Genomic DNA, 27,222 nt, shown 5'->3' with positions numbered 1-27,222 from the left:
AAAACATGAATACATGATTCCACCTTTGATTTCCTATTTTCCGAAACTCAAATTTCAAGCGATCTCAACGCTTTGAAGTGCCTGTAGGAATGCCTCTGTAGCCTTTCTCTTTTCACATCTCCTTTAGTCTTTTATAAAGCCTTCTGTTATATTCATATCAAAAAGAAAAAAGAAAAAAAAAATACCTTCTTTTGGAACAGACGATCAGGACTTCTATGGTTGGCTGTTGTCTTCGGCTTGGTTAAGGATTAATTACAACATGTGATACATCCTGGTTGAAGTGGAGGTTTGTCTCATTCTTAGCCTATTAACTTTCTAATATTTTTTTGGTGTCTAGTAACTTTCTAATATAATAGTAAACTATTATTTTGACTCCTTACATTTTTTTTAAAAATAAAATAATCTAAACTGGAAAAAAAAATATTTTAATAACCATCCAATAATTATCTTTATCTGATAAATTATATTAAATACAGGCAGATATATATCTTTTAAAAGATTCTAGAAATTAAATTTTGATGTAATTCTTTTATGACTGTGTTGTCTGTGTGTTTATTTTCAAGAATTCTAATTTATTCCTTGAAAATATCGTATTCTAATACTATTTTTTAAAATTTAACTCCTAGAAATATTTTATTTCAAGGAAAAATTTATGGCCATAAATTTAAAATGTATTTGATATTCTCATGTCAAAAGAACAAAAGTTAATTAACATATAAAATTAAATTACTATTGTATCTTTCAATTAGAAAAATAATAATAATGTAATTTTTATTTTTTATAGTGTTACTACTCTACACGTGATATTTTTATATTGTATGTTGGTATGAATTTAAAAAAAATATATATTATTAAAATAAGAGTATTAATTCCCATTCTCCTCGAGTATTATATTTTTGTCAAGGAGATTCTCTTTCTATTGATTAGAGTATTTTGGAGAGGATTTTTTTTAAAGATATTTTTTAAAAAATTAAAATTTAACATATATAATTAATTAAACTATGTTATTTTTATTAAAATTAGACTAGACAAATCAATTTAACCAAAAAATTAATAAATTAAATTTTAAATCGATCTAAATTAATATTTTTTTATAAAAAATGACTATAATATCCCTAATTAAAATATTCCTATATATATATATATATATTAAAAACTCTAAATCCTAATCCTATAACGACGGAAGAAAAAAAAGAGATAGAATTTAGAATTTTTAAAATTAATATATATAATAAGAATATTTTAGTCATTTTCTATAATAGGGGTATTGTAATCATTTTTTATGAAAAATAATATTAATTTAGATAGATTCAAAATTTGATTAACCATTTTTTGGTCAAATTAATTTATCTACCTAATTTTAACAAAAAGTAACACGATTTAATTGATTATATGTGTTAAATTTTAATTATTAAAAAATATCTTTAAAAAAAGATGTTTTAGACGTCTTTATTGAAGCGTCCCTTTTAGAAATTAAGAATCAATTTCCGGTATAATAAAACAAACATATTGATAATCTATTTTTGAAAATATTAAAATGAATCTGCAATAATTTATAATACTAAACAAACAAGAATTTTATAGTACTCGAATATAATATTTCTAAGTATAATGCTTTTGAGAATATAATTTCTTGGAATATATTTTTAAAACTTGAAAAAAAAAATACTTACTATGTGATCTTTCAATTTTCCAAATTTGATCATTTTATCCTAATTAAGTGGACATTTGTTTTAAGAAATTCTTTTTTTTTTTTTTTTTACCGAAAATAAGGAAACTCGAATCCATGACCTCTTAAGTAAATATGGGAGACTATGTCATTCGAGCTATATCTTGTTGGCTTAAGAAATTCTTTTTTTTTTTTTTTGAAAGAAAGAGCTCTACATTCGAAGTGGAGCATACAAGGACTAAGGTAAAAATACAAGACTAACTAACTCTTATGTCATCTCCGGCATAGCCATCAACAATATAAGCTAGTTACCACACCATTCCGTAGCACAAAGAAACGATTGTGTCACACACTCTACAACGCCTGTTGTCTTGTTCTGGAAGATTACATCATTTCTCCATAACCAAACATTCCATATAACTGAAAAGAACACAACTAGCCAAAACTTGAGTACCTCCTGTCTCATAAGCATGGATCTCCAACTCTCAAAGTGATCTTTCAAGGTGCCGGGAGCTGTCCACTCCTGACCAAATTTCGAGATCCATCCACACCACACCTGCCAAGAAAACTCACAAGCAACCAACAGGTGATGAACACTTTCAACGGCTTTCTTACACAACACACACAGATTATAATGTGGTCCCAGAATACCTAACCTACTAAGCCGGTCATTTGTGTTGACCCGTCCAATCAGAGCAAACCAAGTGAATAATTCAACTCTAGGCAGAACTAATCCTCTCCAAATCTCTTTTGTGAATCTGTACCTCAGAATCTCCTCATCCAGAGTCGCTTCCTACAAAACCTGCACAAATGAGTTAGTCGTACAAACACCTTCCTTTTCGAATTTCCACACCACTCTATCTTGTACTTCTGCTATCAGTCTAACAAATTGCAAGGCATGCAGCAGCTGATCTAAAGTTTCTGATTCCCACTGGCAGAGCTTCCGCCTCCACTGAAAATGCCATACCCACTCTATCCCATCTCAAAACTTATAATCCCCAATTGGTGATCCTTTTTGGCTTGAAATCAAGAAGAGTCTCGGATAAGAGTCTTTCAACTTTCCTATTTGCAGCTACGTATCCTCCCAAAATCTGGTAGTCTTGCCATCCCCTACCTCAATAGCGAGGCCATCAATCATCTTCTGCCTTACTTGTTGCTCCTTTATTTGTAGTTGACATATATTTCTCCATGGATCCCCTCTCACTGGTAAAGTCTGAGTAGACATCAACTGATTTGGGTTCAATCTATTGCAAAAACACACAATCTTCTTCCACAACGGACAGTCCTCCTTTGAGAAACGCCACCACCATTTAAACAGTAAAGCAGTGTTACGAACCACTACATCACCCACTCCCAATCCTCCTAACTTCTTTGGTGCTTAGATCATCTCCCACTTCACAAGAGCCATGCCAGGTCGTCCGTCATCCTTCCCCCAGAAGAACCTTCGCTGCAGAGAAATGATTCTTCGAGCAACCGCATTTGGCATCTTATACAGGCTCAGATAATAAACTAGTAGACTGTTTATGACAGACTTAATGAGTACCAGCTTTCCAGCCTTACTTAGAACCTTCGCTTTCCATAGGCTGAGCTTGTCTTCCACCTTCTCTATAACCGGCTTCCAAGTTTTTACTAACCGTGGATTTGCTCCTAGACTAATACCAAAATACCTCACCGGCAGGGTTGCTTCCTGGCAGCCAAGCAACTGACACATCCGACTAGTTCACTCCTGATTGCAATTCACTGGTATCAAACTAGACTTCTCAAAGTTAATGCTCAGTCCCGACATAACCTCGAAACACCTCAAAAGTCTCTTATAACTTCTCAATGTCCCCTCCTCTGGCGGGCAGAATAATATTGTGTCATTCGCAAATTGTAAGTGTGATAACTCAATATCATCCCTACCGACCAACAGTGAAAAAATGTGACCGTTCCTCACTGCCTCGCCGATCATTCTGTTGAGCACATCCACCACCAAGACAAACGAAAACGGCGATAATAGGTCGCCTTGACGAAGTCCCCTCTCCATTTTGAATGCTTTTGAAGGGGATCCATTAACCAGAATAGAGATGGATGCCGACCTTATACACTCCTTAACCCATGCCCTCTATGTACTACCGAAATCCATCTTCTCTAACACGGTATCAACAAAGCACCATTTAACTCTATCATAGGCTTTGTGGAAGTCCAGTTTGATAATCGCTGATGCCTTTCTTTGTCGTTTTAGCCAATATACTGTTTCGCATGCAATTAGAGCTCCATCGTATATCTTCCTTCCTTTCACAAAGGCAGTCTGGGATTCTCCCACTAATTCTGGCATTACACTCCTCATTCTTCGTATCAACAATTTAAAGATAGCTTTATACACACAACCAACCATGCTGATTGGTAACCAAAATATTTACGAAAAAATATTTGATAACCAAAGAAAATTAGCCAAAAACAGTCATAACTTACTTTATTTAATATTTATTAATTGTTACAATAATTAATAAATATTAAATATGATAAGTTTTAACTATTTTTTTTTTATCTTCCTAATATTACCGTTCTTATTCACTTGTTTGAAGTTTTAAAACCTAATTCATAAGAATAACTTATGAATTTAATTTTCAAGCATCCACGATATAGAAAGTTTTACACTAACTAGTCGTGTGTAGTCACACAAGCAAAAATAATTAATTTTTAAATTTATTACTTAAAAAATTATTTTAATATATAAATATAATTAAGTAATCATATCAAATTTCTTACATTATTAATAGGATAATTCACGTTAATAAGAAGTGTGAGATTTAAAATTATATAGATATCTTAAATACGATTTAGTTATACATCTGTTTTATTTATATATCAATGTAAATCAAATTAATTTGATTCGATTTACTATTAGTACATTAAATATATGTAAATCAAATTAATTGAATTCAATTTAGCTAAAATAACAGTAAATTAATTTGATTTACTAATTCTAGTTGATTTATATATATATATATAAAATTAAATCTGATTTATTCAATTTACTAATTATATAACTTATTGAGATATTTTACTTTTAAATTAATTTTATTTTATATTAATTTTAAAACATAAATATCAGTATTAAAATAATGATAATTAGTTGAGAGTTAATAATTATATATATCTTAGCATATTTATTCGATCAAAGCAGTAACTACTCCATTCTCTTTCAAACATCACCTTTATCATTGAGCTTCACCAAGCAACTTCCACTACAAAATGACCCTTTTTCTTTCTTTTTCTTTCTCTGACCAAACAAAATCCACAAAACCATATCTCTCTCCCTACTTTCTTGTTCGTCACTAGCAATTCCAACGCCGTCGGGACTACTTTCTCTCCCTTTCTTCTTCTCCTCACAATCTCTCTCTAGCTCGCCTTCATCTGCCACCAGACGCCGGTCAAAGTCCACCTACATCTATCATCTTCGTCACCTTTCCAAATTCAATCTTCAGCAGTTTGTTCGGCCTCCTCGAGTTTTTCATGTCGTCACCATGCCACACGCGTCCTCCTTATGTCACCGCACTGCATGTGTCATGTTCCTCTACGTTTTGAATCACCGCACCACATGCGTTCTCTTCTACGTTTTGAAATGTCATCTCTCTTTCAGTTTGTCACTCTTCTAGCAGTTCTATATATTTCTATGTTTTTCTTCCAGCAATTCTATCCGAGCTTTAAATTTAAGAAAATTTACATTTTTTAAAATTTATAAATTTAAAATAGAATAATAAATAATTTTTAAAAATTTATTAAAAATCATCATTTGACTCATTAGCATATCTAAAGAATTATTATCGAAAATTTTTATGTTAAAAAAAGTAATATATAATATAACCCTCCAAAGTAGTATATGAGTTAAAATTTGAATTTTATTAAAATCAGAAGTGCCAGATAATTATAAAAATATAAAATGACTACTATATTTATATAATATATAATTTAAAAAATAATTAAAATATTATATAAATTAAATTATCATTTAATTAATTTATGAAATTAAGTATAAAACTTATAGTTTGATGATGTTATGCTCTGAAAATCAAAGCATAAGTTTTATAGTGGTTAGCTATTTGTCCCAAAGGTCTCACACTAGGCTAAATTCTGAGCTGGGATGATTAAAGAGCCATATATTGAATCAAGTTGGGTTGATTTAGTGGTTAGTTTACTAGTGTGCTTAAGTAATTGTTGGGTTTGAATCCTGCCTTTTACATACAGCAATTTATTGGCCAATAACAAACTTTTAAATGGGATCCAGCACCGCAACAAATTAGTTCTTGGCAGGTTGGGAGATATCATAAAAAAAAAAAAAAGCCATATATTGTGTGTGTGAGTGATTGAATAATATAACCCTTATTGGATAAAAAAAAGAAGGTTGTATTATTAATTCGATAGCTAATACAAAGTTCTGTCGAATTTTATAGTATCTATGAATAATATAACTTTTACAAAAAAATTTTGAATGATGTTAACATGACTTTCTTATTCTAAATATATTTTGTTTATTTTATCTTTGTATCTGTATATTCGACTTCATCTTGTTATATGTTAGGTTAAATTAATTTTACATTTCATCATATATGTATTCTCAATATCTCATTGAATCTTGCATCATATGTAGCATAAAGATGTAGCAAACCAAGATCATCAAGATAAAGGATGAAATAGAAGCATGTCGATCCCCTTTGTACCTGACTTTTTGCAAGAACGTGCATTCGATGCAGTATCTACTTTCTTAACAACGCAACTAGGCTACGTGTGGGATTACGAGAAAAGATTCGTCGATGTAAGCAAAGCTGTAGAGGCTCTCAAGAATGATAGAGATGGAGTGCGTGATAAAGCCGAAGAAGATGAAGGACGGTATGGGAGAGCTATATATGATAATGTTGTAGAATGGCTGGCTCGTGTGGATGCAATTGTTGCTGAATATGAAAAATTCAAACAAGAACATGATAAGAATGGAGAGTATGCACTTGCTTTTCCATTTCAAAATCTAGACATAAGATATCATCGCAGCAAAAAAGCAAAAGATATCAAAGAAAGGGTTGAAGAATTGCAAAATGAGAAGCATGATAGTATATCTCGTTGGCAGGGCCCGCCTTCTTCAATGGGTTATGCGCTTCCTTCTGTTGAATATGAAGAGCTTGATTCAAGAAAACAAAATATGGAAGATGTTAAAAAAGCCTTGGAAGATTCGAGTGCTACAATGGTTGGTGTTCATGGCCTAGCTGGTATGGGAAAGACTACTTTGGTCATAAAAGCTATTAACACACTTCAAAATCGAGAACCTAAGTTATTTGATATGGTGATTATGGCAAATGTGGGCAAAAATCCAGACATCAGAAAAATTCAAGGGCAGATTGCTGACATGCTCGGGATGACATTGCAAGAGGAGAGTGAGTGTCTATCTATCTATACTCTATACCTATATAATAAATAATGGGAAGTGCTAGGTAAACAATGACTATCTTGAACAACATGAACAACCACCAATCAAATAAAAATACACTACATCCTAATTTAATGCTATTAATTAAATTTAATATTAATTTACTCTTTTAACCCTATTAATTCACATTGTTCAAAAATATTGTTAGTTACATATACTTTTTCATAAATAATAGTTGTTTAAATAGCATTTTGTAATTGTTTTTTGGTACTTTTCTCTCAATTTAATAAATATTTTGGACTTATTTAAAATTTATTTTAAATCGTATCTCTTTTAAAAAAAAACATATTTTTCCCAATTTTTATTTCGTTAATATATCATAGATGATAAGGCTTAATAATAGCATAGTCTGATTCATATAATTGATTCCACTTAGTTGAATAAAGTTTTGTTCTTATTGTTATTTTTTATTTTTTATTTTTTATTTTCTAATTTACTTAAATAATTATGAATTAAAACAAAAAAAATTGAATATAAACATATATATTTGGTGCATGTTATGGTACATATAATTATAGTGGCTGCAATGGCTATATAATTTTAGAAATTCTTAATAAATATTACTAAAATTAAAATAATATTTTTTACTATTCAATAACTCTTTTTAATTTTAAAGATAAAAATTAAAAGTGTTACCAAAATATAAGTGACTTTAATTTTAATCATATTTTTTAAGTATTACAAAAAGTATTGTAAATATACTATGTTAGTTCCTCAATTTTTTTATCCCCTAATTCATTATATTATTAGGGATTAATGTAGTATATTTTTGTTAATTTCAAAATTTAGTCATGGATTATATTCCTTTTACTATACTATATCAGAAGAAAAAAGATATAAATAGTTGTATACATAGACACTGTAATTGAGCAACCCACTCTTTAGCTAGTTCTGTAAAAAATATTGAAATAGGAATTCGGCACAAATATACAAATATGGATATCTAGAATATTGTTGTTCTTAATAATAATTCTTTAGATTAATATTGTTCGTCTTCTCGCCCAAGTCTTTGTTCGTGACGGCTTTGTCCTAAGAAAAGAGGCGGGGTCCTAAATAGGCCTTGAAGGCATTGTTGAGTTGATATCTTTTTTTTTTTTCTAAGAAAAACATCCTTTTTTGTATTGTATTTGTATTTCACATCTATGAATACTTGTACAATGTAGGTGAGTATGCGAGGGCTATTCGCATAAGAGAGAAATTGAAGAAAGGAAAAAACACCCTTATTATTCTAGATGATTTGTATGCAAAAGTGGACTTGGATATGTTGGGAATTTTATCAGAGAGTGGCGATGAGAAAAAGAAGAATCTCATTCTCAAAGAAGGAATAAAATCTTCCAATCCTTCTGGGGCAGCTCAAACTAAGACAGAAACAAAGAATGTTGCTGGTGCTGGACAAAATTTGACAAGAAAAAATTCAGGAATAGATGGTGCTGGACAAAATTTGACAAGACAAAAATCAGGAATAGATGGTAGTAAACTATAATGCACAAATATTTTAATTTTTATTTGCATACACATCTCATATACATATTTATATCAGATAATACCTTAAATTTCTTAAATTTGTAAGCAACTTTTTTGTGATTATATTTATATATTATACGTACAATATATCGTATTGTATTCAATACTTATATATATCCATATTTTTGTATAGCTAACAGGACGAGAACAGAGAAAAAAGTTGACGATACCTCTAGTGGTTCTAGTAAAGTAGGAAAAGCAGTACAGGAGCATCACAAAGGGTGCAAGGTTTTGCTAATTTCTGAGGCAAAACGAGTGTTGAGCCAAATGGATGTGAAGGCAAATTTAATTATCTCTATGGATATCATAAACTCTGATGACGCCAAAAAATTGTTCAAAAAAAAGGTTAGAATGTATTATTAGCCAACTATCCATTACTTATATATATCTAAATATTGTGGCACAAATTTTATGATATTTTTAGCCACCTATCCGTTACGATATTATTTTACCTTGAGAATCAATTTTAACGGCACAAATTTAATGAAAATGTTTTTGTAAATAGTGCTGTATAAAATAATGTACATGTATAAATATAATATCAAATATCATATATACTATCAGTTTATATACATAAAGGTAAATAATAGGAATAAAGTTTGGGACCAAAATAATGTTTTACCCTAAATAATAGTGTATATAAGAATTATTACAGGAATAATATCTTGCACTAATATTTAATATAAAAAAAATTCTAAAACCGTATAAAAATCATGACCTAAAATAATTCTCATAGTAATATCTATTAATTTTTTAGAATAATTCTTATACTAAAAATTAATACATATGTTATTCTCAAATGCATACTCATTATTTTGAACATAGTCATCCCTCTTTCATAGAAGAAAAACCTGTATCTCTATGTAATTTAACCACTACATCTCTATGTGTAATCCTCCAAATAGTTGTTGTACATTTGAAATTACAACAATTTAAATTATACTTTGTATAATGCATAAGATAAATGTTAAAGGACTAATAAAATTTATTATTTTTAGCTATCAATTAGTCATTAATGTTTAAAAATGTGGCCTAAAAATATATCAAATGAATTACTAAACTAAAGAAATTAGATTGATGATAAAAAATAATAAATTCTGCTAGCTCTTAAATGTTTTTCAGTGCAAAATAACCTTAAAAAACACATTATTTCTTTACTCCTTTGATTTCAAATATTTTCAGCCACTATTTACAAAGTGATTAAACCCCATATGTATTAACAGATTATAGTATACATCAGAATCCAAATATTGTTACTTTAAACATGTTAAAGTTTTATGACAATTTTCTTTTCTCATAAAATTGTTGTGATTATATATCATATCATATTGTATTCAATACTTGTATTTTTCTTGTACAAAATAGGTGGGAATAACAGACGACAAAAACTCTGATCTTGAACCGTTAGCCATTGACATTGCCAAGAAGTGTCATGGATTGCCCATGTCAATAGTTACAACCGCTAAGGCATTGAAAAATCAAAGTCGCTCAGTTTGGGAGGAGACCCTTAAAACGCTTGAAAGGCAAAAACTTACAGGAACACCGGAGTATTCTACAAAGTTGAGTTATCAACTTTTAGAAAATGAGGAGCTAAAGCTTATCTTCTTGCTTTGTGCTTGTATGGGTCAAGATGCATTTGTTTCAGACTTAGTGAGACTATGCATTGGTTTGGGTTTTCTTGAAGGCATCTACACAGTAAGAGAAGCCAGAGATAAAGTGCAAATGTTGCTTATGCATTTAAAAGAGTCAGGTTTATTGTCTAACAGTTATTCAAACGATCGTTTTACCATGCAAAACCTTGTTCGCAATGCAGCTTTGTTAATAGCATCGGAGGAAAAAGATGTGTTTGTATTGACGAAAAGAAAGCTAGATGAATGGCCTGACGATGATAAACTTAAAAGGTACACTGCTATCTTCTTGCATCATTGTGATGTCAATACCGAGGAGTTTCCTCAAAGTGTAAAATGTCCTAAACTCAAAGTCTTTCATTTCCACAATAACCATCAACACTTCAAAATACCAAAAGACTTCTTCCAAGAAATGAAAGAACTTAGAGTGTTGGTTCTGATTGGCATTGATCTCTCTGCACTGTCTTCATCAATGAAATGCCTAACAAAACTCAGAAAGCTTTGTTTGGAGCAATGCATTAACCTAGATGAGGAATTATGCATCAATATTGGCAAGTTGATGAAGAATCTAAGAATTCTAAGCTTTTCTGGATCTGATATTAAAAGCTTGCCTATTGAATTGAAGCATTTATCAAAGCTACAAATTCTTGACTTAAGTAATTGCTCCGAGTTAAAAAAAATTCCTCCACTTCTAATATCAAGCCTCACTGGTTTGGAGGAGCTGTACATGAGAAACACTTCGGTTGAATGGAGAATTGATAACAGACAGAACAACAAAAACAAAAATGCCAGTCTTTCAGAGTTGGGACATCTAAATCAAATAACAAATGTTGACTTACAAATCCCAAGTGTTGCCCATTTGCCAAAAAACTTGTTCTTTGATAAGCTGTACAGCTACAAAATTGTGATCGGCTCGTCAAGCACACATTTGGAGCCAGATTTCAAGATGCCGGAGAAGTATGAACTGCTGAGGTATTTGGCAATACAGGAGAAAGGCGGTGCCTTTGACATTCATTCTCAGAAAGGGATCAAAATGTTGTTTGAAAGAGTTGAGAATTTGTTGCTTGAAGAACTCAATGGTGTCCAAGACATCTTTTATGCACTGAATTTGAAAGGATTTCCATGTCTGAAGACTTTGTCCATTGCAAGTAGTTCTGGCATTCGATCTCTGATTAAGCCGCAGGAGAGGAAGCATCCAGAGAATGCTTTTCCAAAACTGGAGACGTTGCACCTCTATAAGCTTAATAACATGGAGCAACTATGCTTTTGTGAGTTACTTTCACCATCCTCATTTCGTAAACTAAAAGTGGTCAAGATTAAGCTCTGTGGTCTCTTAAAGAACGTCTTCCTAATTTCTATGGTCAAGCTTCTGGTTGTTCTTGAAACAATTGAAGTTTCAGAGTGTAACTCTCTAAAGGAGATTGTCTGTGTGGAAAAGAACGCATCTGAGAACCTTGTGTTTCAAGAATTGCGCACTTTGACTTTAAAATCATTACCTGAGTTCCATGGATTCTATCGGATTTCATCTACAGAGCAACACAAGATATTATTCGACCAACAAGTGAGTTCCATTTGCAAAATTTAATTTTTTTTTTGGTAAAGTATATTTTTTGTTCCTTAAGTTTGATAAAAATTTTAAAAATATTCATAAATTTTATTTTGTTTTAATTTTATCTCAAAAATTTTTTATTTGCATCAAATATATCCTTGACGGCTAATTTTTTAAAAAATTTAAGACCAATTTAACAATAATTTCATAAAAACAACTCTCAACACTAATAAATTAAACATAATTTTCATACATTATTGTTAGATTAATCGTAAATTTTTTGAAAATTTAGCCGTATAGTATATTTGATGCAAATAAAAAATTGTTGAGACAAAATTTAAACAAAATAAAACTTAGAAATATTTTTAAATTTTTGCCAAACTTTCAAAACAAAAAGCATACTTTATCTTTTTGCTTTTTATACATTTTGAATTTATATTATATATGTACTTATATTATTAGTTAAGGTGGCTATTTAAGCCAATATATGCTAGGTAGGAAAAAAAAAAAGCCAAAACTTACTTTTTTTAACATTAACTAATTGAAGTAATAATTAATGAATATTAAATAAGGCAAGTTATGGCTATTTTTGGCTAATTTTTTTTTATTACCAAATATTTCCGTTTATATTAATATTTATGAACCGATTAATTAAATGCGTTAAACTATCTAATAATTTTTAATTATTATTTTTATATAATTTTTTTAAATAAAAATATATTTATTTGAGTAGTTATTATCAATTAATAAAAAATAAATTTATTTTTAAAATAATAAAAAATTCAAAGATAATTTTTTTATTTATAATTATCTATTTTCTTAATAGGTTGGATTCTCAAAATTAGAGAGATTGGAGTTGTCGTCCATCCAAATCCACCAAATATGGAACGGTCAAAATCCTCCTTTTGCAAAATTGGTACACTTGGAGGTGAATGGATGTGGTAACTTAGAAAATTTGTTGTCATTATCTATGGCAAGAAATATGCTGAATCTCCAAAGCATTTCTGTCAGCGAATGTGACAAGATGAGATATATATTTTTCAAAGAGCAAGGCAGCAGTGATACTAGAAAAAAGGTATGTATAATTTGGTCCGAGCATAATAGATTTCCATTTTTTCATTATGTGAGGCGCAGCCACGATATTTTCTTAAATTCAAAAGAAAATAGTTTTTTTTTTTGTGTCTAAAAAAATAGTTTATTCCTGAAAAAACTACCATTTTATTCTCTAAAAAATTCAATTTCAAATTGATGAATTTAAATATTATGAGTAATGTTACATTTACACTAAAATCAGCCACTAATATAAAATACATGTTAGAATATAAATACACATTAAAAATAAATTAAACCATACATATATTTATATACAAATACATTAATGACTAATTTTAGCGACTAATTTTAATATACAAATAATATTTTTGAAATATTAGCCGTCTTCAACTACTATACAAAAGACTAATGCTTAGTTTAGTGATTTATTTAAATAAAAATATATTTTTTAAAACATAAAATAATTTTATTAAATTTAAATATTTTTGTGAACAACTAACAAAGTTTCTTCTTTTATATATATATATATATATACACGAAGTTAAAAGAAAAAAATGTTTGAACAGGTAGGATACATAGAGTTAAATAGAATTAGACAACATTTTCATGTAAAAGATCCGCGAGTTTGAAATCAGAAAAAGTACCAATATTTGGAGAGTGAATCCTTCATTATTTTTGTGAATAATTTATTAGATGTCTCGAAAAAAGAATTATTTAATATGTTTAAGTGAATAAGACGGATAAACGACATATATCTGTCTCGCAAAGAGATGTATGAGAAGATTCATTTGTTTGCGGTATATTACGAAAGGAGGTTAATTGAAAACAATAAATGAAATGAACCGAATGCGATTGCGGACTAAAAAGATATATCCGAGAGAGGCTAAGTATAGGAGGAATGTCGATGTTAAGGCGAAGCAAGATAAGAAGGATACAGATAACAATAGTTTTTTTGCGAAAAGGCTCTTTGATCGTAGAAAAAATCATGTACCTAGGGATTGTTTGAAAATCGTGCAGACCAATAACAAAAGGATCTCTATTGTTGAACACGACTACACCAAGAATTTTGAAGCACGTAATGAACCGATGAAAGTGCACTGGGACATGGCGGAGGAAATGATGACACAAGGTTCACGGGAAGAGGATCAAGATGACTGCAGAATGGTCATTTCCATTGCGGATTTGGATGAATGGTAGCACGTGTTTTCGAAACAGAAAACGGATAATCCTATAATTCGAATGGCAGTTATGGTTTGTGCAGATTCTATGGGATCTCATTCAAGTAGTGATGAAGGAGTAAGCTTACCCAGACGACACCAAGAGAAACTTGACACGGGTAGGGGAGGATCACTATTTTTGTGGGAGAGGGGCATGGTTTCAAACGCAATGATTATGCTATTGCAGTGACATGCGATGGCAAGTACTTAGTCCTGCGTCTCCATAAGGCTATGTTGGTGTTGCGAGGGCATGTGACGGAGATACTACGCCATCGAAGGGGAGAAAGGTCGAAGGGTTTGGCCTTTGTGTAGAGGATGTGGAGGGCGCGACTTAATGTAGGACCAATGGGACTGGTGGGGGAGAGGCAATGAAGGAGGCAAGAAGACTGGCAAGTGGTGATGGTGACTGTGTGGAGTTCCGAACAGAATACGTTGGTGTGGTGTGTAGTGGAGAGCGAAAACCTCATGGAGTCACTGCTGAACCAGTCTGCACTGGGTTGGGGTCTGTCGGAGGTGCGGGGAACAATATAGCAACAAAAGAAACTGCGTTAAAAATGCGGGCACATTCTAATGAGAAGATGACCATGATATTCGTTAAAGCTGGTACAGATGCTTATACAAATAGTGACGATGCGACAGGCGACAGTGATTAAAAATGAGATAAGGAGTTTAAATGGTATATGTACCACTACAAATAGGCGGGAGTGTGAAGATAAACACTGCTCCAAGCAAGATGAGGAATGTTGAAGCAGAAGAATCATCATTGATGAATGAAAATTGCTTTGAATAGGAAGGAGATTTAAGGAACTTGGAGAACTCTGGAGGTTCTGGAAAGGATGTAGGCAGTGAATCAAATCTAGAAAAGCAAAAAGGAAGTTGGAAAGAAAATGAAGCGAATACACAGAAAAGGAGGCAAACAAAACAAAAAGAGAAAGCAAGAAGGAGTCGTCCTAAAAATCGAAATAAGGTGTGTAATACAGTTGTTGGAATATGAGGGATTTAGAGGGTGTCAGAATGTTGGGAATAGTGAAAACTTTTAAGAGGAAAAATAAGGTAAAAATGTTAGGAATGATACAAATGAAGAAACAGGTGGTGACTAAATTTGATGTAGTGCAAATTTAGGGGAATGATATGGGTGAAAATTTGTGGAATGCTTCTGGGTGTTTATTGTGATTTGTGGGATGACATGATGTTTAAGTGGAATAATTGTTATAAAAAGGAGAGATGGTTGTATGTAGAAGGGATATTGACGAATAATAGTTTTAATTATGCATTTTGCTTGATGTACGATGGATGAGGTTGTAACGGTAGATGAGAAGAAAGGAGCCATTACATAAAGAGCAGCAATAGAAGATTTTAGAAGCTAGAGAGCTGGTGAATTTAGAGCTGAATGACCGTAAGTTTACTTGGTTTAGGGCCAATTGTGCAGTCGTATTGATCAGGTGTTAGTTAGCGTGAAATGAGTTGAGAGAGGTTTTTATTATCTGTTGATGGATTTTGTGTTATTCATATGGAATACTTGGATAAAAAGAAATGTCAAGATATTCAGGAATTAAGAAGCAGGTGTTATGAAAATTATCAATAAGTCCATTAGAAGCTACAAAAAAGTAGACTAATTTTAATTCTTCTAATAGTTGATTGCAATGTCAGACAAACGTTTAATTTTTTGTTTTGTTACGTAGTAATTTGTAACTACTTCACTTTATTGCGTTGAACTTTTTGTTTCAAAAAAAAATAAACATTACTCATAAAAAATAAGTTTTGTTCGAGAAAATATAAAAATTCGAATTTTTAGTTGACTCTGAAAAAAAAAACCCCTAAAATTCCCATGGTACCCTCGTTATCTACACTGTCATCCCGCTCTCTTCTTTCACCAGCAATCTACTTCACCACCGTCTCCATCATCAACATCGTTAACTTCGTTATAAATCAACACCATTCCTCCCCACCCCACCACCGCCACTCCTCACCACCACTGCCTCTTCCACCCTCCTAACCCTTCCCATTCTGCCAGCCACGGCTCCAACCCCCAGCCTCATCCTTCTCCTTCCTCCTTTAACTTTCACATCGATTCGGTTATTCTGAGTCTGTGCCTCGCAATGCCGCGTCCGGAGAAATCAATGAGGCCGTCGCACGAACGAGGCGGCGCCTCCAGGGATTCGGACGAGCCCTCTAACAATCTCTGGGTTGGGAATCTAGCGCCGGACGTAACCGACGCCGATCTGATGATCTGTTCGCGCAATAGGGCGCCATGGACAGTGTTACCTCTTACTCGGCGCGTAGCTACGCGTTCGTGTACTTCAACAAGGCTGCGAAGAACGCTCTCCAAGGGTTTTCCCTGCGCGGCAATTCCTTGAAGATCGAGTTTGGCAGTCCGGTTTCTTCTCATATTCTTTGTGCTCTGTTAGGGTTCATGTATTCTTATTCTTATTGTTTTTATTGTTGCAATATGAACCGTTTTATTATTGTTAAATTCCTATTTTCGACGAGGAAGTATAGGTAGCCAATCGAATAATTGTACAATGTGTACAATGGAGGTTTAGGGATGTTCGATTCAGCATTAGAGATATAACTATTAGTGTTACCTTTTTCATCAGCTTAAGCTTTTGGGATTTCATGACATGGCATCAGAGCTCTAGATCCGAAAAGTTAAGAGTTCGATCTTTGGTGAATCCCAAAATCAGTTTAAGGTTTTGGGATGAGTGGTTTCATGACATGAGATGTTTATTATCTCTACTACCGGATAGTTATTTTGGATAGTACGGGTGATGTTATTTTTTAACTCATATTGGGCAAAATAAATAGCCTATTGTATACATTGTACAAATATTCCATTGGCTCCCAAGCAAAACTCATTTTCGACTCTTCAAATTGCTCGATTAATGTTTTTGTTCTATTTTTTGGCTTGCATTTAATGATGTCTCAAATGGAATCACTATCTTTTAACAATGATCCTATTTTACCTGCATGACTAGAAGTCAAATCTGCGTTGAGGCAAATCGCCATTGCAATAGATTCAATTGCGTTAGGCTATGGATGAGTTGTAATTATTATAATACCAATTTGTTCATTTCTCATTTCCTCCTCCTCCTCCTCCTCACCCTCCTCCTCCTCGTTGTTGTTGTTGTTGTTGTTGCTAATCTGCATTTGAATTGGGGATGGAGAAGGATGAGGCTGGGGGTTGGGAGCGTGGGTGGTAGAATGGAAAGGGTTAGGAGGGTGGCAGCTGCAGGGGTGACGTGGGGAGGAATGCTGTTGATTGATAATGAAGATAATGATGTTGATGATGGAGATGGTGAAGTGGATTGGTGAGAGAAGAGGGTGGGATAGCATTGGAGAGGGTACTATGGGAATTTTATGGTATTTTAAACGGTGTCAACCAAAATTTTGGGTTTTGGTACTTTTGTCAAATGACACCCATCTTTTATGGGTACATTGTTAGTTTTGTTTTTTTGTAAGAACATTCATGAGTATAAATGGTTGTTTTTCCTTTTGAGAAACATAAGTTAACTTTGAAATGCACGCCTAACTTTTAAAAAGTGCAAATACAAAACAAGTCCAAAAACTTTACTAAACCAAGCCAAAGTCTCTTGGATAACAACCAATTTAGCGACGAAATTACATTTTTACATCTTGATGTAGTTACTTCTATTAATTTACTATTTGTTATCTCTCTTTGTTGGTTTGATTTGTATGACATTTGGTTTAATTTGAGTTTGTTGTTATTGCATTGTGAACACACAGCAGGTTACCATCTTTCCAAATTTGAAGAATATTAAAGTTAGTAGCATGAAGACTTTGAGTGGGATATGTAATGGTTTTGAATTCCCAATAGATTCCTTTGTCAAGTTGGAGACCCTCGTCATTGATGATTGTGATAAATTGGGCTATGTTTTCACTTCTCATGTGGGAATATTTCAGCACGTGAGCAACTTAAGGGTTACTAATTGCAAGTCAATCAAAGCTATATTTGACCCAGCTTGGGAAAATAAGCCAGCATCTTCTAAGGATGCAACAACCAACTTGCAAGATGTTCATTTAGAGTCACTTCCAAAATTAGAGCATGTGTTCAAGTTCAACAGGAAGAAAAACCAGCTGGATGGGATTCTTAGCTTAAACAATTTGCATAAGATATGGGTTCAGGATTGTGAAAGGTTGGAAAACATATTTTCAGTTCCTGTCGCCAAAACACTTGAAAATAATCTTGAAGACCTTATGGTGTCGGATTGCTCTCAATTGAGGGAAATTGTTTTCAAGGAAGAAGACGTCGACAGGAAAATAAGTAGTCTTACTGCATTTAACTTTCTAAAACTGGCAACCATCAAATTTTTGAGACTACCAAAATTCAAGAGTTTCTATCCAGGAACTGAAGAAATAAAATTTCCAGCACTGAACAACTTGTCTATTGAAGAATGTGAAAAATTGGAACCATTCAGAGAAGAAATTATAGATGCACAAACAAAGCCTATCCTCTTTCCTGAAATGGTAATAACAATGCCTTTAAAGTTTAAACTCTTGAGTATTTCTATTAGTATTTCATAATAGCAAAAGAAAAATAACTTAGAATAAAATAAAGTTAATTAGATTACCTGTTTGCATTATCATCAAATAAAAATATATGTCAGGTTTGATGGTTATTGCAATGATGGTCGTAACAGTGTGCTATTATTATAGGCATCTTTTGTTAGAAATTAGAGAATGTGTAATTTTTTGTTTTATGCTCTGTGTTTCTACCAGGGAACTTTTTTGGTCATCATCTCTGTCGGGATTTAGGGTCAGTTTGAATTAGCTTTTGAAAAAAGTACTTATTTTTTTCATCTTTTTAAAAAAGATATTTTTTTCTTAACACACAAAAGTTATTTCACATTTGAATAGGCTTTTTAAAAAGGGTTTTCAAGTATTAAAAACGTCAAAAGTAAGGTATTGTTAGCTTTTAGAAAAAACAAATAATTTATTTTTTTAATAAAAATATATTTTTTAAAAGACATCTAAATAAGTTTCAAATTGAATAAAAGTCCTTTATTTAAAAAAATCTTTTTTTTTTCACTCAAAAGCCAATTCAAACGAACACTTAACCTTCAAACCTGTAAAAGAATCAAATAAAAATGTTTTCATGAGCCAATTGAAATGGCATAGAGAATATATATGCATTTTGATATGTTTAACTTTATGCATGCTACATTAATTTTTCTGTTCATGATTTATTAAATATGTAGGTAATCAACAATTTGAAGTCAATTCAAATTGAGTCGAGACATGCAACGTCATCGACTAACTATGATTATCGAAGGGACAATCTAGAAGAGCTTCACTTATCTAAATTGAAGGATACTAAAATTCTATATTCTTTCCTTCATAGCAATCCTAATATGAAGAATCTATGGTTGAATGATTGTTCTTTTGAAGAACTGGTGCCACTTGAAAGGCTTGCAAAGATTGAAAGCTTAGGAGTCGTTCCACAGTTAAAAAGCTTGAAGTTAACAGATCTACCAAATCTTCGAAGGATTGGCTTTGAGCGAGACCCAATTCTTCAAAGGATAGAGTCATTGGTTTTTCAAAATTGTTCAATATTGAAAACCATAGCACCTTGTAATGTATTTCTCTCACACTTGACAAAGCTTGAAGTGGTTGACTGTGAAAGATTAGAATATTTAATGTCACCATCAACTGCTAGAAGTTTGGGTCAACTCAACACCATGAAGGTAATTAATTGTGGATCTCTTAAGGAAATTGTGTCGGAGAAAGGACAAGGAAGAAAAGAAGATAATAAAGACAACGGTGACATTATTTTCAAACAACTGGGAACAATTGAGCTCGTGTCTCTGAAGCACCTCAAAAGCTTTTGCAGCTCCAAGAATTGTGCCTTTCAGTTCCCAACATTAGAGAAATTTGTGGTGAGTGCTGTCCCAAATTGAAAAGTTTCTCCCAGCAAGAAGGCATGGACACGCCAATGTTGCAAAAGATCTATGTTGTACATGAAAAAGAGAAGATGAGATCGTACTGGACTAACAATTTACAACAAACGATACAATATCTGTTCAAGAACAAGGTACACAAAAATAGATGTGTAGCCCATTGTCTGAATTTCATTCTTTTCTTTTGGTAGTTCTCAAAGAATTAAGATTTGGAATACATGATATATATAATTTTTAATTTAATATATTCAAACAAATTCACAGATGTTTTTTGAAGGCATGGAGGAAGTAAGTGTTTCTGATCATCTTGCTCATCTACAACAACTAATGCAAAGCAAAGGAGTTGGCCAACAAGAAAATGTGTTCAAAAAAGGGCTACGGGAAGAATTGTTTAACAATTTGAAAACTTTGAAGCTGAGTGGTTGTGAGTTTGAACCATACGCAATTCCATCAAATGTTCTTTTTACTTTCAAGAACTTAAAAGAATTGGAAGTGGATAACTGCGAAAAAATAAAAGGCATTTTTGAAATGAATGATACTAAGATGATGGGAACATCGTTCCAACTGAAGAAGCTAACTTTGGAAGCGCTACCGAATGTGAAACATGTGTGGCAACCCAAAAAACAAGGAATTCTCAGCTTCAAAAATCTGCAAATAGTTACCGTCAATGAGTGTAAGGATTTGAGAACTCTATTTCCTATAGCCTTGGCCAGAGATCTTAAGAAGCTTGAGGAACTTGATGTTAGAGATTGTGATGAGTTATCCAATATCATTGAAGCAGAAGAAGCTGGAACTGTTGATGAACATCTTGTGTTTCCTTGTTTAACTACATTGGCATTGTGCTATTTGCCAAGTCTTACTGACTTCTGCTCTCAGAAGTTCACTCTGGAATGCCCTGAGTTAAATTGCTTTGACGTATATGATTGCAATGATCAACTGGAGCTATTTCAGAGTCATCTAGAAGAAAATCAAAACAACACTTCAACTACTAAGCAACCACTTTTCATGAATACAAAGGTAAGTAATTTATATTGTAATTTGTTATGAGTTGCTAGGGAGAGACAATCACTCAAAATTACTTTATTTAACTTAACATTTATAATTTTATGTATGTAATATTTATAATTACACACTTATTATATCTAATATTATTCAATTATTCTGATGGTAATAAAGGAATTCAAAATAAAGTAATTGAATGCAAAATAAAATAACTTTAGACTGTTTTAAGCTTGGTTTGATAAAGCTTTTTGAAGAGGTACACAAGCTTTTCATTTTGTGTTTTGTAAATCAAAATGATCATTTACTTGTACTTATAATTTTTAAAAGATAGAGCCATAGAGGTGCTTGCTTTTGAAAGTACCTAAGGTGGAGTTTTTTAAAATTGACTTGTATTTATTAAAATTAAAAAAGTCTAATATAATTTCATACATTAATTAATTTCCAAATTTAACTCTTACATTTATGTCTATTTATAGTACTTTTAAATTTTAAAAGTTAATTTACCAAACATAATTAGTGTTACTTGTTCTTATTAAAAACTATTTTTAAATTGATTTGTCAAACATAGATGCACTTTTAAAATGATCTTTTAAAAGCTAACTTTCATAAGCTACTTTTAAAAATTTAAAGTTTTCTTAAACCAAGACTTAGAATGATTTTATATTGTCTTCCAAATATTTTTTTATTTATTATATACACCTTCCAAAGTGAATGTAATAATTATAACTTCTTTCGAGTTCCATTATCCTATTCTAAATTTTTCATTTTATATTTATAACTATTTTATTTTATAGGATTCAAATCTCATATTTACATTCTCAATCTTACTTGCACATCCAAAAAATAAAGTCTCTAAAAACCATTTTTATCAATTACGTTGAATGAGATACATACTTTCGAATTTGTTAAGGGTATTGTATAGATACCCATTTTTTATCTTTTCTGATGTGGAAAAAACATTATTATATGTTCTTCAATCTCAATTTTTTTCTCTGTTTTCTTAGTAACTCTAATGAGGAAGTCTGCAAATTAAATTTATTTTCAAATGATTATTTATTTATATAATTAGTCATATAAAAAATAATATATGTGTGTTTAGAGTATTTAATTAAAAAGTTCTTTCTATTTATTTGAGCAATACGCAAAAATTTACTTAGAAAACCTAAAACTCTATTTGATAAAGTTATTTTTAAAAACTATACAATAATTGTCTATATTTAAAATAATTGATAATTATTAGAGTCAATTTGCTAACAATTTCGTAATTTTGAAATAATTAAATGTTACATTTTATAATCATAAGCTTCAAAAAGTTATTTATACATATAAACCCTTTCTGTCATAGGATATTTCCAAGATGGAAAATTTGACTCTGAATTGGAGACACACTCAAGCATTAGGTTCATGGTTGAGAAAATTTAAGGATGAAAATCTTGAGAGTTTGAATGAACTTTACCTTCTTGATGATGATGGGAAGAGTAACTGTAATGTGCCGGTTGGATTATTTGAGAAGACACCCAACTTGGAATCACTGGAAGTAAGCTATTACTGTGATGAAACCCTCAAAAATATATTGCCCTCCCATGATGATGAAGCTAATAATAATAAGGAAATTCTTGGAAAGTTGAAAGAATTGTACCTATTCAAATTAAATGAGTTGCAATCCATGAGTGGGGTAGAAAACTTGTCGAAGCAGCTGCGTCTATTAGATGTTTCTGATTGTCCAAAATTGACAACAATAGTGCTACAATCTTCCTCCAATCTGAAAGAACTGCACATAGAATCATGTGAGGCATTGCTACGTCTATTCACATCTTCAACAGCGAGAATGCTAATACACCTTGAGGAGTTGGAAGTTGAGACTTGTGAATCATTGGAAGAAATTGTGGGGGAAGAACAGCAGAATGCTATGACGGAAGACGACGTTATTGAATTTAAGCAGCTAGAGAGGATAACCCTTCGATCTTTGGAAAGCCTGGAATGCTTTTATTCAGGGAATGCCACTTTGAAGTTACCCTCTCTCATTCAACTGGACATAGTGGATTGCTCCAAGATGAAAGTTTTCTCTCATGGAAATGTCAGCGTTTCTAGAAGGATTCAAGTTTCGTACAACTCAAGTGATGATTTGGTCTTCCACCATGATCTTAATGCTGCTGCAGTATGGCAGTTTCTTAGTGAGGTAATAAATAAAATAAATAAATAAAGACCCTTCTCCAAATAAAATTTTATTATGTCCAAATTTGAAATATTTTCTACACTTGGTTATATTAACTGAACTGATGAACAGTTTATTTTAAGTGATTTCAATAGGATGGAAGAGAAATCATTTAATCTTTTAAGCTGATTGATCAGATTCTTAGTAACAGATTACTTTATGGATAATAAAAGCTTAATTTAACCATATATGTGTGTGTTTTTAATTGTTAATCACAGGGACACCAAAAGGACTTCATTTCGTTCACAAGACTAGATTTATTTTTTTGGGTGACTACAAGACTAGAATAATACATAATTAAAAAACGTTACACTATTATAATTTTTAATTTTGATGACCTTATATATTTTGTTACTCTACAATATCTTGGTAGTTTATTGAAATACTCAATTATAAACTAGTTAAATTATTATTTTTTCAATACAAAAGAGATATTTAAATAATTTTAGCTTGGGAAACCAAAAAATGATTTTTTAAAATATTATTTATTTTTTATTATTGAGTTATGAACATTTGCCTCATAATCATAATTTACAATGTTAGGGTCTATTTTTTTATATTTATTTTACATTTGAATTAGTATTAGTCAACTCTGTTTTTTCAACTAAAAGTATTATGGTGGCCCTGCATTCGCCCTTAATAATTTTCATGTTTCTTTTTTTTTTTTTGGGGAAAAATATTTTCAGGAACGTATAGTTCTTAGTGATGTTCCTGATCTACAAGAAATATGGGCCAGTAAGGTGCCAATCCCAGTGGATTGCCCCAGTTGCAAGTTCCAATACTTAGAGGTGGATGGGTGTGATTTTTTATCTGATGCAATAATTCCATCTCATTTACTTCCTCTTTTAACTAATCTAGAAGAGTTGGTGGTGCGAAATTGTGATTCTGTTAAGGCAATATTTGATGTCAGAGTCAAAGATACTCCAACATCTGATTCAAGCACAGTGGTTATTCCATTGAAGAAATTGACTTTGGAGAAATTGCCAATTCTGAAGCATGTTTGGAACAATGATCCTAATAAAGGAGGTCTCAACTTTCCTTATCTGGAAGAAGTTACTATTGATGAATGTAAGAGAATAAAGCATCTGTTTCCAGCTTCAATTGCCGGAGATAACCTAAGAGAATTAGATGTGGGAAACTGTGAAGAGATGGAGGAGATTGTTGCTAAAGATGCAAATAAAGAGCTCATAAAGTTCCACAAGCTAGCCAAGTTAATGCTGTTTAATTTACCAAAATTGAGGTGTGTTATTAGTTCCATGATGCATATTCCAGAAGGGTGTGAAATTTCATCAAATGCATTACTACCATCTCATTTGCTTTCTTCCCTGAATGATTTGAAAGAGTTGGTGGTGATAGACTGTGATTCTATTGAGGCAATATTTGATGTAAAATATTCATCACCAACACAAGATCCAAACATGATTGACATTCCCTTGAAGACAATAATTTTGGAAAACCTACCAACTTTAAGGCATGTGTGGAACGAGGATCCTAAAGGTGGTTTCAGGCTTCCATTGCTAAATGAAGTCATTGTTAAGGAATGTAAATGCATAACAAGTTTGTTTCCGGCATCAGTTTTCAAAAATAAGGTACGAAAATTAGATGTGAGAAACTGTGTGAAGCTAGAGGAAATTGTTGGAAAAGATGAAGCCATAACTGCAGGGGAAGAAAATGATGGGGAACTTCTAATGTTCCCTTGCTTAACCACCTTGACTCTCTGGGAATTGCCTGCTCTAAGGTGCATTTGGTCTGGAATGCGAATTCTGGATTGGCCCGAGTTAAAAGAGTTGGATGTTTATCGTTGTCCAGAGCTGAAGATGTTTGCAGCTGATTCAGAAAATTCTCCATATTCAAAACCAGAGGATCAAGATGGCATTGCAACAAATGACAAGAATGATGATGCCAATGAAGGTGACAATGATGATGCTAATGATGGCGACAATGATGGTGATGATGATGATGATGATGATGACGACGACGACGACGACGACGATGGTGATGGTGACAACAATGACAACGATGACAGTGTGGTGTCACCTTCAAAGGTATTAAACCTCTTGCCTCAACTATTTGCATCATGAGTTTATTTGTTCAGAAAAGTTTAGTGCAACTATTTCTATTAGTTCTCATTTTCTACAAGTGATTCTTTACCATAAAAAAAGGTCTATTGCAAATTTTAGGGCCAATTATTTTCAATCAACAGTTGACTAACATTTTTTTGACATTTTATTAATTTCTGCACATATATACTTACATGACATATAAACTGATAAAGTTACTTTATTTTGCACGTTTTTATAACTTTAGTATCTTAGTATTGGTGCTTTCAAGTCATTCCATCCCACGAGTGTTGGTTGCATATTTGGAAAGAAAAAAAATTATTTAAGACTCTTAATTTATTATTACTATCCTTGTCATTTTGGATTTTGCATCCTAGATTGTTGCTCCCCGTTTGCAACGACTCTCGCTCAACAAGGAAGACATCATAATGATTGAGCAAGGACAACTTCAAGTGGACCTCCAAAAAATCTTATTCCTCAAATTGCATAGTTTCCATGATGACTTACATTCATTTCCAGATGATTTCATCTCAAAGATTCAACTAACTGCTATAGAACAGATCGCAGTGGTCGATAGTGGCTTCAAACAGATATTCAACTCACAAAGGCCTGAGCATGACACACAAAATTATACCAAAATTCTTTCACAGCTTAAAGGCTTGGTTCTTAGGGATTTATACAAGCTTGAATCCATAGGCTTTGAGCAAACCTGGATGGCCCCACTTCTTGAAAATCTTGAACACTTGAAAATTTTGGCATGTAATTGTTTGATGAACTTGGCACCATCCACCGTCTCATTCTCCAAACTGACTCAGTTGAATGTAAAGGATTGTGCAAAATTGGAATATTTGTTTACATCCTCAACTGCTAACAGTTTTGCTGAACTGAAAAGGATGTCCTTATCAAACTGTGAGTTGTTAGAGACAGTAATGGTTGGAGATGGAGACAATGATAATGAAGATGTGACGTTCCCCAAGCTCTCATTTATATATCTTGGCAACTTGCCAAAGCTTGAAAGTTTTTTCAAGGGGAAGCCAAACTTGAATTTTCCACAGTTGCATAAAATTTTCATAACTGAATGCAAGGGTATGCAAACTTTCTATCAAGGTAATGTGGTATCACCCGAGCTACAAGGGGTGAAAGATACAGAGGGAGAATTTTGCCAGAGTGATGATCTGAATACTGCAATCAAACACTATTTGAGAGGCGAAGAAGACGACAATGACTCAACCAAGCAGGAGGAAGAAGGCGAAGAAGAAGAAGACTCTAATTAACATAATCAATGAATCAAGGTTTCAGATAGCATTCTTTGTAAGTGTTTCTTGACGAGCTATGTTAATGTTAATTATCATGTGAATCACATATCTTGTGCAATAATAAAAGATGTAGTTTAAGGGGTATCTAATGAAAACGAGTACAAACAATATATTCTAACTTTAAAGCTATTTTAACATTTACCAAATGACAAACATAGTAGACACAAAAAAAAAAATGACTAACATAGCTGTTCATGAAATTTGTTTGCAAGGTTTCATGGAATTCCAAATACAGCAAGGGAGGACAAGTGGATCACATCATGGCAATAAATATTAATTCTTTTCTGTTAGAGTGTGTTGTGAACTTGTGTGATGAATAAGTTTTCTGTATTCCTACAGGAAGAAGTGTGAATTGCTTTCAAGTGACATTAATGTGTCTTATGAATAAAATTGTATATCATGTACTTATTTTTCAGAGTATATAAGAGGTGGGTGTGTATGATTTTTAAGTTATTGAATGTTCTTATAAATAAGAGTGATTTGTAATTCTACAGGAGTGTGATTTTCTTTGAAGTTATAAGTGTTGTAAAAACAGAGTTGACCATAGCAGTAGAAGTGTTTTTACTGCATAAGATTGTTTTATGAATAAGGTTGACTTATATTTCTATGAAAA

General features: G+C 32.1%; 2 protein-coding genes across 4 annotated transcripts; both read left to right on the top strand.

Annotated features, from left to right (window-relative positions):
- On the top strand, positions 1–20,016 carry LOC112726837 (disease resistance protein At4g27190). Of its 3 annotated transcripts, none has more exons than XM_029290574.2 (8): positions 1–286; positions 6,303–7,077; positions 8,294–8,599; positions 8,788–8,999; positions 10,020–11,843; positions 12,658–12,906; positions 17,849–18,586; positions 19,318–20,016. In XM_029290574.2, exons 2-8 carry the CDS (start codon positions 6,354–6,356, stop codon positions 20,014–20,016), a joined length of 4,752 nt encoding a protein of 1,583 aa, XP_029146407.1. In that variant the 5' UTR covers positions 1–286; positions 6,303–6,353. The 3 variants fall into 3 exon arrangements, with proteins under 3 accessions (XP_029146407.1, XP_072064888.1, XP_072064889.1); XM_072208787.1 differs by having other exon boundaries at positions 17,846–18,586; XM_072208788.1 differs by lacking the exons at positions 17,849–18,586; positions 19,318–20,016 and adding an exon at positions 13,902–14,224.
- LOC112726838 (uncharacterized) lies at positions 19,816–27,222 on the top strand. The gene is made up of 6 exons (XM_025776371.3): positions 19,816–20,150; positions 20,281–21,033; positions 22,364–23,197; positions 23,920–25,278; positions 25,671–26,604; positions 26,822–27,222. Exons 1-5 carry the CDS (start codon positions 20,040–20,042, stop codon positions 26,565–26,567), a joined length of 3,954 nt encoding a protein of 1,317 aa, XP_025632156.2. The 5' UTR covers positions 19,816–20,039; the 3' UTR covers positions 26,568–26,604; positions 26,822–27,222.

Source organism: Arachis hypogaea, chromosome 12 (genome assembly GCF_003086295.3).
Source record: "Arachis hypogaea cultivar Tifrunner chromosome 12, arahy.Tifrunner.gnm2.J5K5, whole genome shotgun sequence".
In the NCBI taxonomy this organism is placed as follows: domain Eukaryota; kingdom Viridiplantae; phylum Streptophyta; class Magnoliopsida; order Fabales; family Fabaceae; genus Arachis; species Arachis hypogaea.
Note: the sequence above shows the minus strand (reverse complement) of the source record. Positions and strands in the feature narration are given on the sequence as shown.

Coding starts and splice junctions, on each gene's coding strand:
- LOC112726837 (XM_072208787.1), top strand. CDS start 6,354: ATGTCGATCCCCTTTGTACCTGACTTTTTGCAAGAACGTGCATTCGAT. Junction 9,000..10,019: donor AAAAATTGTTCAAAAAAAAG/GTTAGAATGTAT, acceptor TGTACAAAATAG/GTGGGAATAACAGACGACAA. Junction 18,587..19,317: donor CTATCCTCTTTCCTGAAATG/GTAATAACAATG, acceptor TTAAATATGTAG/GTAATCAACAATTTGAAGTC.
- LOC112726838 (XM_025776371.3), top strand. CDS start 20,040: ATGGACACGCCAATGTTGCAAAAGATCTATGTTGTACATGAAAAAGAG. Junction 23,198..23,919: donor TATGGCAGTTTCTTAGTGAG/GTAATAAATAAA, acceptor AAATATTTTCAG/GAACGTATAGTTCTTAGTGA. Junction 25,279..25,670: donor GTGTGGTGTCACCTTCAAAG/GTATTAAACCTC, acceptor TTTGCATCCTAG/ATTGTTGCTCCCCGTTTGCA.